At 38.7% G+C, this 15,094-nt stretch overlaps 1 protein-coding gene across 1 annotated transcript in view; it reads right to left on the bottom strand.

Annotated features, from left to right (window-relative positions):
* The window catches only part of DEPDC1B (DEP domain containing 1B), a 92,634-nt gene that overhangs the window by 3,888 nt on the left and 73,652 nt on the right, over positions 1–15,094 (bottom strand). Inside the window, exons 8-10 of the mRNA XM_010853469.1 lie at positions 10,901–11,067; positions 8,050–8,226; positions 2,446–2,631 (exon numbers count right to left, since the gene is read on the bottom strand). Of these exons, the coding sequence (XP_010851771.1) occupies positions 2,446–2,631; positions 8,050–8,226; positions 10,901–11,067 (530 nt within the window). The remainder of the gene's footprint in view (positions 1–2,445; positions 2,632–8,049; positions 8,227–10,900; positions 11,068–15,094) is intronic.

Below are 15,094 nucleotides of genomic sequence, written 5' to 3'. Positions count from 1 at the left end.
TAGGTGAGTGATCACACCATCGTGATTATCTGGATCATGAAGATATTTTTTGTATAGTTCTTCTGTGTATTCTTGCCACCTCTTCTTAATATCTTCTGCTTCTGTTAGTTCCATACATTTCTGTCCTTTATCGAGCCCATCTTTGCATGAAATGTTCCCTTGGTATCTCTAATTTTCTTAAAGAGATCTCTAGTCTTTCCCATTCTATTGTTTTCCTCTATTTCTTTGCACTAATCACTGAGGAAGGTCTTTTTATCTCTCCTTGCTGTTCTTTAGAACTCTGCATTCAAATGGGTATATCTTTCCTTTTCTCCTTTGCTTTCGCTTCTCTTCTTTTCACAGCTATTTGTAAGGCCTCCTCAGACAGCCACTTTGCTTTTTTGCATTTGTTTTTCTTGGGAATGGTCTTAATCCCTATCTCCTGTACAATGTCACGAACCTCCCCCCATAGTTCATCAAACACTCTATCAGATCTAGTCCCTTAAATCTATTTCTCACTTCCACTGTAGAATCATAGTGAATTTGATTTAGGTCATACCTGAATGGTCTAGTGATTTTCCCTACTTTCTTCAATTTTAGTCTGAAATTTGGTAATAAGGAGTTCATGATCTGAGCCACAGTCAGCTCACAGTCTTGTTTTTGCTGACTGTATAGAGCTTCTCCATCTTTGGCTGCAAAGAATATAACTAATCTGATTTCGGTGTTGACCATCTGGTGATGTCCATGTATAGAGTCTTCTCTTATGTTGTTGGAAGAGGGTATTTCCTATGAGTAGTGTGTTCTCTTGGCAAAACTCAATATTAGCCTTTGCCCTGCTTCATTCTGTACTCCAAGGCCAAATTTGCCTGCTACTCCAGGTGTTTCTTAACTTCCTACTTTTGCAATCCAGTCCCCTACAATGAAAAGGACATCTTTTTTGGGTGTTAGTTCTAAAAGGTCTTGTAGGTCTTCACAGAACCGTTCAGCTTCAGCTTTTTCACCATTACTGGTTGGGGCATAGACTTGGATTACCATGATATTGAATGGTTTGTCTTGGAAATGAACAGAGATCATTCTGTCATTTTTGAGATTGCATCTAAGTACTGCATTTCAGACTCTTTTGTTGACTATGATGACTATGTTGACTATGTGGGACTCTTGTCCACAGTAATAGATATAATGGTCATCTGAGTTAAATTCACCCATTCTAGTCCATTTTAGTTCTCTGATTCCTAAAATGTCAATGTTCACTCTTGCCATCTCCTGTTTGACCACTTCCAATTTGCCTTGACTCATGGACCTAACATTCCAGGTTTCTATGCAATATTGCTCTTTACAGCATCAGACCTTGCTTCCATCACCAGTCACATCCACAACTGAGGGTTTTTGCTTTGGCCCCATCTCTTCATTCTTTCTGGAGTTATTTCTCCACTCATCTCCAGTAGCATACTGGGCACCTACTGACCTGGGGAGTTCATCTTTCAGTGTCCTATCTTTTTGCCTTTTCATACTGTTTATGGGATTCTCAAGACAAGAATACTGAAGTGGTTTGCCGTTCCCATCTCCAGTGAACCACATTTTGTCAGAACTCTTCACCATGACCTATCCGTCTTGGGTGGCCCTACACAGCATGGCTCATAGTTTCATTGAGTTAGACAAGGCTGTTGTCCATGTGTTTAGATTGGTTAGTTTTCTGTGATTGTGGTTTTCAGTCTCTCTGCCCTCTGATGGAGAAGGATAAAAGGCTTATGGAAGCTTCCTGATGGGAGAGACTGACTGAAGGGGAAACTGGGTCTTGTTCTGATGCGCGGGGCCATGCTCAGTATATCTTTAATCCAATTTTCTGTTGATGGGTGGAACTGTGTTCCCTCCCTGCTATCTACCTGGGGGAGGTAATGAAGATAATGGTGACCTCCTTCAAAAGATCTCATGCATGTACTGCTACACTCAGTGCTCCCAACCCTGCAGCAGGCCACCACTGACCCACACCTCCGCTGAAGACTCCTGGACACTCATAGGCAAGTCTGGGCCCGTCTCTTGTGGGCTCACTGCTCCTTTCTCCTGGGTCCTGGTGTACAATGTTCTGTTCGTGCCCTCCAAGAGTCTATTTCCCAGTCCTGTGTAAGTTCTGGCAGCTCTATGGTGGGGTTAATGGTGACCTCCTCCAAGTGGGCTTACAATAAATTCACATCAAACCACATATCAAACCCAAGGACAAATATTAGAGAATAGCCTCATAAATGAGGATCTCAATAATGGTAAAAGATCTACAGTGGAGACTAAAGATCTGGAAAACTGACCACAGTTGTGTAAAGTAATACATAAAATGAATAATAATACTTTCAAAACTGCTCTGTCTCAGAAGATAAGATTCATGTGAAATCTCTTAAAACAGAGAATAAAAAGGAAAAAACAACATAAGAACGGTAGGGAGAAGAAATGACTTAGGAAGAATACCCCTTTTACCTGCTTCAATTTTTTCTTCTTTTCTTTGCTGGAGAGTTTGGCATCTGTGATGACTTCCTCCAACAAGGCTGCCAGAGGTTCCTGGGAGCCATATGCTCTTTGGTATTCAAATTCCTCTGGGCTGATTTGACGGCAAAATGATGGAGCAGATAAAGTAATATCCATGTCAGCTCCTGGGTATTTTATCTGAGGCAAATGGATTATTAGTGAAAGTACATTTTCAAATAAATTACAAAAATTAATTCAGATAGTACAGCATATCTCCTAGAAGGAATGCTATGACATTCATGGGGAAAACTCTATAATGAAAAGTAAAAGTGTTGTGAAAATAACAATACTACCAAATGTAATATACAGATTCAATGCAATCCCTATCAAATTACCAATGACAGTTTTCACAGAACTAGAACAAAAAAATCTCACAGTTCATATGGAAACACAGAAGACCCCTAATAGCCAAAGCAATCTTGAGAAAGAAGAATGGAGCTGGAGAAATCAACCTTCCTGACTTCAGACTATACTACAAAGCTATAGTCATCAAAACAGTATGGTACTGGCACAAAACCAAATATAGACCAGTGGTACAAGATAGAAAGCTCAGAGATAAACCCATGCACCTACAGTTACCTTATTTTTGACAAAGGAGGCAAAAATATACAATGGGGCAAAGATAGTCTCTTCAGTAAGTGGTGCTGGGAAAACTGGACAGCTACATGTAAAAAAGAAAATTAGAACACTTCCTAACACCATACACAAAGATAAACTCAAAATGGATTAAAGACCTAAATGTAAGACCAGAAACTGTAAAATTCCTAGAGGAAAACATAGGCAGAATACTCTATGACATAGATCACAGCAAGATACTCTATGACCCACCTCCTAGAGTAATGAAAATAAACCAAAAAATAAACAAGTGGGACCTAATTAAACTTAAAAGCTTTCACAGCAAACTATAAACAAGGTGAAAAGACAACCCTCAGAATGAGAAAAAATAATAGCAAATGAAACAACTGACAAAGAATTAATTTCAAAAGTATACAGTCAACTCATACAAGTCAATACCAGAAAAACAAGCAATCCAAACAAAAAATGGGCAAAAGACCTAAACAGACATTTCTCCAAAGAAGACATACAGATGGCTAGTAAACATATGAAAAGATGCTCAACATTGCTCATTATTAGAGAAATGCAAACCAAAACTACAATGAGATATCACCTCACACTAGGCAGAATGGCCATCATCAAAAAATCTACAAACAATAAATGCTGGAGGGGGTGTGAAGAAAACGGAACTCTCTTGCACGGTTGGTGGGAATGCAAATTGATACAGCCACTACGGAGAACAGTACGGAGTTTCCTTAAAAAACTAGGAATAAAACCACCATATGACCCAGCAATCTCACTACTGGGTATATATGCTGAGGAAACCAAAGTTCAAAAAGACACATGTAACCTACTGTTCACTGCAGCTCTATTTACAATAGCTGGGACATGGAAGCAACCTAGGTGTTCATCAACAGATGAATGAATAAAGAGGCTGTAATACACATATATGTGATGGAATATTACTCAGCCATTAAAATGAACGCATTTGAGTCAGTCCTAATGAGGTGGATGAACCCAGAGCCTATTATACACAGTGAAGTAAGTCAGAAAGAGAAAAACAATTACCATATACTAACACATATATGGAATCTAGAAAGATGGTACTGATCAATCTATTTGCAGAGCAGCAATGGAGACACAGACATTGAGAACAGATTTATGGTCACAGCTTGTCGGGAGGAGGAGAAGGAGAGGGTGGGGGGTATGGAGAGAGTAACATGTAAAATAGATAGCCAGCGGGAATTTGCTCTATGACTTAGGGAACTCAAACAGGCTCGGTAACAACCTAGAGAGGTGGGATGGGGAGGGAGGTGGGAGGGATGTTCAGGTAGGAGGGGACATATGGAGGTAAACCTATGGCTGATTCATGTTGATGTTTGATGGAAACCAATGAAATGCTGTAAAGCAATTATCTTTCAATTAAAAATAAATAAATTTTAAAAATTAAAAAATAAAATGAATTAAAAAAAAAAGTCCTTCCATAATGACAAAAAAAATTCATATAAGCCACAGTTTTAAACAAGAGTTTTTGCCTCTTTAAACCTAAAAGCCATTTTCATAAGCAAATAAACCTTGTGCCCTCTACTAATAAGATCTGAAACTTACACATAAACTAATAAACATGTTGACTAAAATGATTCCAAACACACAAGACGAGCTATGTATAGTGCATATATATATATATATCTCACCTACTGTTCTTCTGTGGTGGATAAGATTCCTACCATTACATTCACATCTTTGGTTTAAGATTTTTTTTCCAGAAGCTACAGTTAAAAATAAATGTGTTGCCAAGAAGGGGTATTTCATCAAGTACATTCCATGCCTTGGCACCAGTTTACCAGGTCATTTAGACAACCCGAGAGAGAGAGAGAGAGAGAGAACAGACCCATAAGGAAAAGGGGCACACACTCAACACTTAATTTTTATTTGAACCAGAAGTCTGGAAAAAGCACCAGAAGAGCCAGAATAAACGGTGAGGCCCAAGTAAAATGTACTAGGCTGAAGCCTAGGAAATGAGAAAAATAACAGATACCTATGCAAGAGGAAGAGAGTTACAGACGAGGCCAACAGAAGGTAGGTGTCAAAAACAATGCAGATCTCACTGCTTATCTATCCCAGGGTCAACCATGAAACTGCCCCAAATAATTCACCAGAACATTCCAGGTAACACTTCATTTTCAGAAAGGCATGACCCCAAATATTATATGACAGAGAGGCCTATGTGAGAGAAGAGAAATCTATAGATTCTGAGGGCAAAAACAAACAACTTTTTGGCTATTTGAGTGTGTACTTCTAAGAGAGAAAATGTAACTGGACAACCAGATAGTTATTGATTTTATTCAGGGCCATTGCTGTGCCCCTTCACAGGATCACACTGCTCTGCAGTTAAGTTCATCACCTCTCAGCCTTCTGCTCTTCAGCTGACAGAGAAGAGCTCACAGGGCTGTGCGGTGTGAACACACAAGTCCAAGACACAGAGCAACAGAGTCACTGCCTGCAGTGTTGCTTGCAGAAATGCAGTGAAAGTTATTGTGTTTTCCTTTTTATTTTTATTTTAAAGTTTGGCTCATAAAATATCAAGGGGAGGTGGGAGATTAAACTAAAACAACAGTAAGATTATATTTTCACTCATTCAAATGGCAAAGGTATGTATGTTAATAAATAATACCCAAAGTAGGCAGGGGTGTAAAGAAATGAATACTTTCTTACCAATGATGGGAATGCAAACTGAAACAATCACTCAAAACAGAAATTTGACAGTATGCAATCAATGTTTAACACACATTCATGATCTTTGACCATGCAATGCCACGCCTAGGAATTTATTCTTAGAAAATAATCAGAGGAGCTAAACAAGAAAAAAACTTAGCTATAAAAAAGTTACTGTTATAATGCTTGCACAAGAGAAAAAAAATGAAAACCATCTAAATACTAAACCAAAGAAAAACATTTAAATAAAATATGGCATATCTCTATTATAGAATATTATATTACTAATTATAATGATATTATAGAATATTAATTATAATGATTCTATGGAATAATCTAACAATAATGTTAATAATAACAACAGCAGTACCAAATGAGGGCTTACTGTGTGATAAACATTATTCTAAGCACTTCATATGTGTTAAACCATTCAATCCTCAAGATAGCCCTAGAGGTAGGTATTAACTATTGTTATCCCGTTTTATGGATGAGAAAAGATATGTTCAGACAGATGCTAAAGCTGAGAGACGTTGTGTGTGTGTGTGTGTGTGTGTGTGTGTGTGTGTGTGTGTCTCCTTAGTTGCTCAGTCGTGTCTGACTCTTTGTGACCCTATGGAGTGCAGCCCACCAGGCTCCTCTGTCCATGGGGAGTCTCCAGGCAAGAATACTGGAATGGGTTGCCATGTCCTCCTCCAGGGGATCTTCCCAACCCAGGGATCGAACCTAGGTCTCCCACATTGCAGGTGAATTCTTTACTGTCTGAGCCACCAGGGAAGCCCACGAATGGGAGTGGGCAGCCTATCCCTTCTCCAGGGCATCTTTCCGACCCAGGAATCGAACTGGGGTCTCCTGCATTGCAGGCGGGTTCTTTACCAGCTAAGCTACCAGGGAAGCCCCAAGAGACATTACAAAACATGCCATAGTCACACAGCTAATAAAGGGCACATCAGAAATTCAAATACCATTTAGCTTGAGTCTGTGCTCCTGGCCATTTTGGGACAATCAAGAATATTTAACGATGTGGAAACTTTTCTTGCTGTATTGTTAAGAGAAAGTAGATAACTTTCTTATAAACTAAGTTATAAAAGAGGAATAAAAGAGGGAGAGATGGAAGGAAAGGAGGGAGAAGGGGAAACAGAAAAACATCTAAAAAGACTCTAACACTGACTTAACATTTAGAGTTACTCTGATATTTTGGGTGTATTTTCTATATTTTCCAAATTCTTTCAACGTTTTAGGTTGGTAATTACCAAAAACTAGAAAAAAAAAAAAAAAAACTTTGATTTTAATTCTTAAATTGCACATTAAAAAACAGGTAAGTATTTAATGATACTTTGGGGGATAGCAGTTCACTGGTCTTTATTTGTGGAGCCTCAAAAAATGCTTAATGAGAAAGAGATCCAGTCATTCAGAAGGAGCCAAGCAGACCTTCTGCTTGCCTTTACCCAGAGTTCCTGCTCCCACAGGCTGACATACAAACTCTACTGTGGGGCCCACATGATAGTAATACATTATAGTTCTTTTGCATCATTTTAATATAGTAACCACAATGACAATAAAAACAATAAAAATAGCTACCTTTGAAAAAGTATCTGCCATATGACAGACATCTGTGCCAAGGATTTTATAACGCAGCATCTACTCTTTACAACAACTTCATAGAGTAGGTATGGACTATTTTAACACTTGCAGAAACTGAAATCCAGAGGGGTTAAGAAACTTGCTCAGAACCAAACAATCAGGAAAGTAGGGAGCCAGGGGTCTGGCCCAGGTCCTATGGCTCTGAAGCCAGGTGAGTCCTTCTACCACTCTATGGCTTATGGCGAGGCAGTATGGCAGGGTAGTTCAGAGCACTGATTCTGCAGAATGAGTTCATCAATGTGAATCCTAGCTCTGTAACCTTGGACATATTACCTACGTTCTCTGTCCCTCAGCTTTCTCATTCAAAAAATAGTGTCTAGGTGGCAAGGCTACTGCGAATCAAGGCATTATTCCACATAAATCACTTTCATCAGGAAGTATACGCAGAGTCTGAACCAACCCATTTAAGGAATTTGCAAACAAAAGTATGCAGCATTGATTGGCACCACAAAACCTAGTGGGTATTCCAGACATTTTTCAAAGACAAGAACAAACACATGCGGTGCCTACAATGTACCAAGTCCAGTTGTAAGCACTTTGTACAAATTAACTGAATCTTCATTAACAAAAACGCCAAGAAGCCTAGCAAATGTACATGACTTTTGGCAGGCAATTTTATAGGGCTGGTAACATCCCTTCCTTTACCTGGACTCTTCGTAGATGGGCCACACGCTCCTCTATGGAGGTCTGCAAGGCCAAGGGGACTTTCAGAATCTCTTGGTAATTGTCCATCAGAAATGTCACCAACCTAGCAGCTAGTAAGTCATCCAAGTCCACTTCATCTTTGGAACACAAGATACAATGGGAAAATGTCTGAACCATCTTAAAAAAAAAAAAAAAAATTAGGTTAAGGGAGTAAATTTTTAAATAAACACAAGATGAGGATTTTGTTTTGGTTTGGTTTCTTACCTGCTCTGAACTATTTTTCAAAAAAGAAACTGACTAGTCAGTGAGAAATGACCCACAGGACAGAGTGCCCATCTTACCTGTCACCTGGACACACCTGGTCATCTCAGATGGGGTAATCTTCTCATCAACCAGCAAGAACAGAATGTGCCTCATATCTCACAGGGACTTAGCAGAGATGCTTGTCTGAGCAGTTTTTAAAGACATCTCCTTTTATAGATGTTTTAAATATATATTAAACAAGTTCTGAAAATTATTATCACCATCATGACTTGAATCCATGTAGCACTCTTAAGTTCAAAGTACTTTATAACCATTTAGCCTAATAATATCCTAATTTCATTATTATTTTACTTAAAAAAAAATCAGCTAGCACAATCTGTGCTTCAAACATCATAGTTTTTCCTAGTTAACTGTTATTTTCTCCAGGATTTTGTAAGTGCATTGATAATCATCTTTGATCAAAACCATCAGAAGTGCATTAAGTAATGAAATATAAAAAATATAGCAGTTGCTTCCATAGAATTCATTTTAACTACTCCATTCTTAATACAATCCTTTCAGTTCAGTTCAGTTCAGTTCAGTCGCTCAGTCATGTCCAACTCTTTGTGACCCCATGAACTGCAGCACACCAGGCCTCCCTGTCCATCACCAACTCCCGGAGTCCACCCAAACCCACGTCCATTGAGTCGGTGATGCCATCCAACCATCTCATCCTCTGTCGTCCCCTTTTCCTCCTACCCTCAATCTTTCCCAGCATCAGGGTCTTTTCCAATGAGTCAGCTCTTCGCATGAGGTGGCCAAAGTACTGGAGTTTCAGCTTCAAAATCAGTCCTTCCAATGAACACCCAGAACTGGTCTCCTTTAGGATGATGGATTTTTTTCCCCTTTTCCTACAAATTTTATTGCTGACAATCTTATCTCAAAACCAATAAACATGTAAATAAGTCAGGCAGAGAAAGACAAATACTGTATGATATCACTTATATGTGGAATCCAAAACATACAACTAACAAATACAACAAAAAAGAAACAGATTCACAGACATGGAGGAAAAAATGTAAGGCTACCAGTGTGGAGAGGGAAGGAGAGAAGGGCAATGCAGGGGTAAGGGATTAAAGATTACAAACTATTATGTATAAAATAAGCTACAAGTATATATTGTAATACATATATTGAAGAAGAAATATCACCAATATTTTATAACTATAAAAGGACTATAACCTTTACAAATTGTAAATCACTATATTGTACACCTGCAACTTAAATTGTACATCAACTATACTTCAATTTTAAAAACACCAATACACATGACATAATGTAATTCTGTTTAATAAGACTTCATTTCATCCACCTACTACAGGGGATACTTTATCTTCACTCACGTACATGCACAGAGGAAGAGACACACACAGACACTCTTTGTCCGAGGACTCTAGCCCCCAGGGATTTGGGAATCCCTTGAAATTGTATGCATATTTTACATATACATTCTTCTGGGAAATAGATGCAAAGACTCCTTTAGCATTTCAGAAAGGTCCATTAGCCCACCTAAATATCCACCTATCATAAGAGTTAAGAGTCACTCTCCTGGGCACTGACTGGTCCTCTGACCTTGTGCCACACCTCCAAAAGTGGGCCAGTGAACCCTCAGGCATACACAGTGGTCCGACAGCATATGGAAAGGATGTACATACCAATGAGACAATTTTGCTTTGTATTTTCTGAGGAAAATTTAAAAACTTACTAGTAAATAACTCTAAACCTAAACCCTATTTTAAAACACACGCTGACATAATAAAGGAGAAATAAAAATCAGCCTACTTTTTTAAGCAAAATTGAGAATATTATTAAGAAATATCCTCACTCATGGACGCTTGGATCATAGCCTGAAAGATACACATTTTCTCTCTCTTTCCAAGTTGTCTGGTCCAACTCTATTTCATTTCTTCCTTTTTTAATCTATGATGTACAGTGCATCTATCCTACTAGTTATAGTAACAAAGACTTTGCAGCCCTTTTTGTCATGAAGGAGAGAATGAGGTTTCTTGAGAGGCCAGTGATCTTTCCTGACCACACTTTCTTCTCTTTGTGCTGACGGCAGGCAGGATGCAGCAGCTATCTCTACACTCAGAGTCTACGCCTACTCATTCTTTACTTTTCATTATGTTCTTTAATACTTTGGCCACCTGATGTGAAGAGCTGACTCACTGGAAAAGACCCTGATGCTGGAAAAGATTGAAGGCAAAAGAGAAGTGGACGTCAGAAGATAAGATGGCTAGACAGCATTGCCAACTCAATGGACATGAATTTGAGCAAACTCCAGGACATAGTGAAGGACAGGGGAAGCCTGGCATGCTTCCGTCCATGGGGTTACAAAGAGTCGGACATGACGAAGGGACTGAACAACAAAAAATGTTCTTTAGTCACTAAGACCAAAAGAATAATACCAGCCTGAGTGGATTTCAAGCCATGGCTCTTTAAGCCAGCCTGCCTTGTACCTTCCTCTGGTTGCCAAATTAGTCAACTTGACTCGAGTGAATTTTATCCCCAAAACCCCAATCCTCTTAGATGTCAGAAATCAACCTACCAGTGTTCGGGTGCCAAAGCCGTCACACAGTGGTGGCATCTCCTTATTTAAGCAGATCCTTGCCATCATCCTCATCAACAGCTGTAACTTTCTCCTATTTTCAGGGGGCAGGAGGAGGCAGCAAATTTGAAAGGCTTCGATGGCCATTTTCTCTTTCTGTAACAAACCTGATTTAGGGGAGGAAAAATAAAAGGTTTTACTCCTTTAAAAACCTATAGCCTACCTGACTCTATTATGGTCACATTTTTATAAAATATGTATTACTAAAATTATACAAAGCATGTTCACATGTTCAATTATACTGGGCTAATTGCTACAGATCCACTGTCACAACGAGCGTAGAAAATACAAACCATCAACTAGGCATGGCAAATATATAAAACAAACACAGCCATTTTTCCCTCCCACAACTTGACAGTTAAAACTAAATTTTCATAGCATTCTTTCCCATTGAATCAAGAGCAGTCAGGTTAAGCCTAAGGTAACACACTCAATACTCAGATAGTGTAAGAGACCCAAGATAGCATGGGCAAGAACATGAATGTGCCATCCCTGTCCTGAAGTCTCCCCTTTTGTACTATTTCCTTATGATGAGCAGGGTCACCATATTTCCTGACTCTCATGGACTAAATAACAGGACTAATGCTCTTGGAATCATTCTACTCACTGCCAAAGACTCTACTTCTAAATAACATCTGTCAAATAATCGTTCCTCCCAATTAAGCTATTTTTTCTAGCTAAGTGTGCTGATTCAATTGTGTTACATGTCAACCCTCCTCAGCCAGTATGATTTTGCTAAAATTTAGGGTATTCTAATACTGTGTTCTCTTCAACCGTATTTGTCCATCTTCAAGCCTTCTAAAGAGATGAAACTGCTTTCACCAATGTATTGGTCCATATCCAACATTTTCAAGTTCCCACTAGTCTCTGACTTAAGAGACCAAATCACCTTTTACATTCAGCAGATATTTACTGGCCACATACAACATGCCAGGAACAATGCTAGCTCTCTTTGAAGAGCTTGTGCACTGTGAGAAGAGGCCCATGAAGTAGCAAAATGTGAGGGGCGCTGCAAGAAACATCTGCAAAGGGCATATCAGGGAAACTCTAAGTCACTCAGCAGGACAGTAGCATAGGCTGTGAGAGCCCAGTAGAAAATAAGCTAAAAAGGTCGGTAGAGATGAGATCTTGGAAGGTCTTGAATGCTAGACTAAGGACTGTGTGAAGAAAAGTTTAAAAGGAAAAGGAGCTGGGGAGTGATGGGAAAATACTCCAAGAGTTTTGGTGGTAACTCTGTAAGGACATTTGAGCAGAGATCCAAAGAAAATGAGAGTAAGCCTGGTAAATATCACAGAGACAAATTTTCAAGGTGAAGGAAATAGCAATTACAAAGATTATGACAAGGGAATATGTTTGGAATGTTTGAACAGCAATGAGAGTAGTGTGAAGACAGAGCAGAGTGCAAAGAATATTCAAGTCAGAAACGAGGAAATTAGAGAGGAAATTTTTATGGAAACAAAAAAGACTCTGAATGCCTCAAACAATCTTGAGAAGGAAGAACAAAGCTGGAGGTATCATATACCCTGATTTCAAACAATACTACAAAGCTTCAGTCATCAAAACAGTATGGTACTAGCACAAAAACAGACACACAGATCAATGGGACAGAACAGAGAGCCTAGAAATGAACCACACTTATATGGGCAATTAATCTACAATATAGGAGGCATGAACACACAATGGGGAAAAGACAGCCACTTCAATAATTGTTTCTGGGAAAACTGGACAACTTCATGCAAAAGAATCAAACTGGACTACTCTTGTACTATGCATAAAAATAAATTCAAAATCAACTAAAGACTAAAATGTGAGACCTGAAACCATAAAATTCTAGAAGAAAATAAGCAGTATGCTCTTTGACATTAGTCTTTACTATATTTGAAGAGATACGTCTCCAAAAAACAAAAGCAAATTAGACAAATGGGACTACCTCAAATTAAAAGGCCTTTGTGCAGTGAAGAAAACTATCAACAAAATGAAAACTCCAATTATGGAATGGGAGAAGATACTCTCAAAAATTAAAAAACAGAACTATCATATGATCTTACAATTCCACTCTAGGGTATTTATCTGAATAAAACAAAAACACTAATTTATAAAAGATGCATGCTCCCCTGTTCCATTCCAATGTCAATTGAAGTGCCCATCAATGGATGAATGGATAAAGAAGGTATGAGTGTATGTAGATACAAATATAGATATTGGGTTAGCCAAAATGTTCCTTTGGCTTTTAGGTAAAAATAAAAGACACACTTCTCATTTTCACCAAGAACTTTACTGAACAATGTATTCGCCATTTTGTTCCACTACCTTCTGCCATTTTTTCAGACAACATCATAATCCCATCTTCCCAAAACTTTTTATCTTTTTGAGCAAAAAAACTGTTCCAGATGCCTTTTACAGTCTACCGGGGAATTGAAATTTTTGCCATTAAGAGAATTTTGTAAAGACCAAAAGAAATGGAAATCCAAAGATGCAATATCTGGTGAATATGATGGATGAATCAGAACTTGCCAGCCAACTGTAACAGTTTTTGCCTGGTCATCAAAGAAACAGGAAGTCTTGTGTTTTCCTGATGGAAGATAATGCATTTTCTTTTGACTAATTCTGGACACTTTTTGTCAAGTGCTGCTTTCAGTCAGTCTAATTCAGAGCTGTACTTGTTGGAATTAATTGACTGGTTTTCTGGAAGAAGCTCATAATAAAGGATTCCCTTCCAATCCCACCATATATACAACATGATCTTCAGAAGGCAAGAAGGCCCCTGGTGTGGTAGGTGGTGGTTCATTTCATTCACCCCATGATCTTGTCTATTCCTTATTATATGATTATAAGATTTCTTGATACAAATTAATCTGACCAAAGTAAAGCATAAAAGCTTTTTACCTTGTGATTACAATCAAAAGACAAGTCACAGACTATGAAATTATATTTCCCAGACTTAAGGATTAGTACCTAGAATGTATTTTTTAGAATGACAAAAAAGAACCAAAAGAAAAAAATTGAGTAAAAGATAGAAAAAAAATTTACTCAAGAAGAAACCCACATGACTAATAAACAGTAAGAAGATTCCTTTTCATACCCATCAGATTAATAAAATTAAAGGACTGGCAAGGAAACAATCAAATAGGAATATATCACGAATGGATGTGTAAATTGCCAGGACAACTCTGGAAAGCAATTTGCTAGAACCAGTAAAGACATGAATATCAAACAACTTAGTGATTCTGCTTCAACATACACAGAAATACATGGATATCTTTGCAACCTTGCAAAATGTACTGGGTCAGGATGGCGGGCACATGGATATCTATTATACCACCCTCCTTCCAAACAGTACTTTTGGTGAAAATTTAGAAATTAAATTGCAGGGTTACTTTCTTTTTGCTGTGCTGGGTCTTCGTTGTGGTGCACGGGTTTCTCGTTGCAGTCACTTCTCTTGCTGCAGAGCTTGGGCTCTAAGGCACACTTCTGTAGCTGCAGCTTATAGGCTTTGTTGCCCCGCAGCATGTGGTCTCCTCCCAGAGCAGTGACTGAACCCGAGTCCTCTGCATTGGTAGGCAGATTCTTCACTGGACTTCAATGGACCACCATGGAAGTCTGGCAGGGATACTTTTTAAAGTGCTATTTGAGAATGTTTTCTTTCTATGAACAATACCACCAAAAACAATGAGTACATTTGGCACTAGATCTTGGCTTATAAGTATCATTCTCTACAAAAAGAAACCAATAATTCTTAAAGAAATGGCTGATTCCAGGGTTGGTAACAGAAAGTAAAACTTGAGCCTGGTGGTAAAAATAAAGTGCTTCAAGAATGCTCGGGACACGGCAAAAGGCTACATGAGCCATTCTGAAGGAACCCCTCCCCCGGGATTCCAAATACGTGTGTATTAGACTGTGCTGAAGAACTGATGCTTTTGAACTGTGGTGTTGGAGAAGACTCTTGAGAGTACCTTGGACTGCAAGGAGATCCAACCAGTCCTTTCTGAAGATCAGCCCTGGGATTTCTTTGGAAGGAATGATGTTAAAGCTGCAACTGCAGTACTTTGGCCACCTCATGCGTAGAGTTGACTCATTGGAAAAGACTGATGCTGGGAGGGATTGGGGACAGGAGGAGAAGGGGACGACAGAGAA

The sequence above is a fragment of the Bison bison genome, unplaced genomic scaffold (assembly GCF_000754665.1).
Source record: "Bison bison bison isolate TAMUID 2011002044 unplaced genomic scaffold, Bison_UMD1.0 scf7180017864328, whole genome shotgun sequence".
NCBI lineage: Eukaryota > Metazoa > Chordata > Mammalia > Artiodactyla > Bovidae > Bison > Bison bison.
Note: the sequence above shows the minus strand (reverse complement) of the source record. Positions and strands in the feature narration are given on the sequence as shown.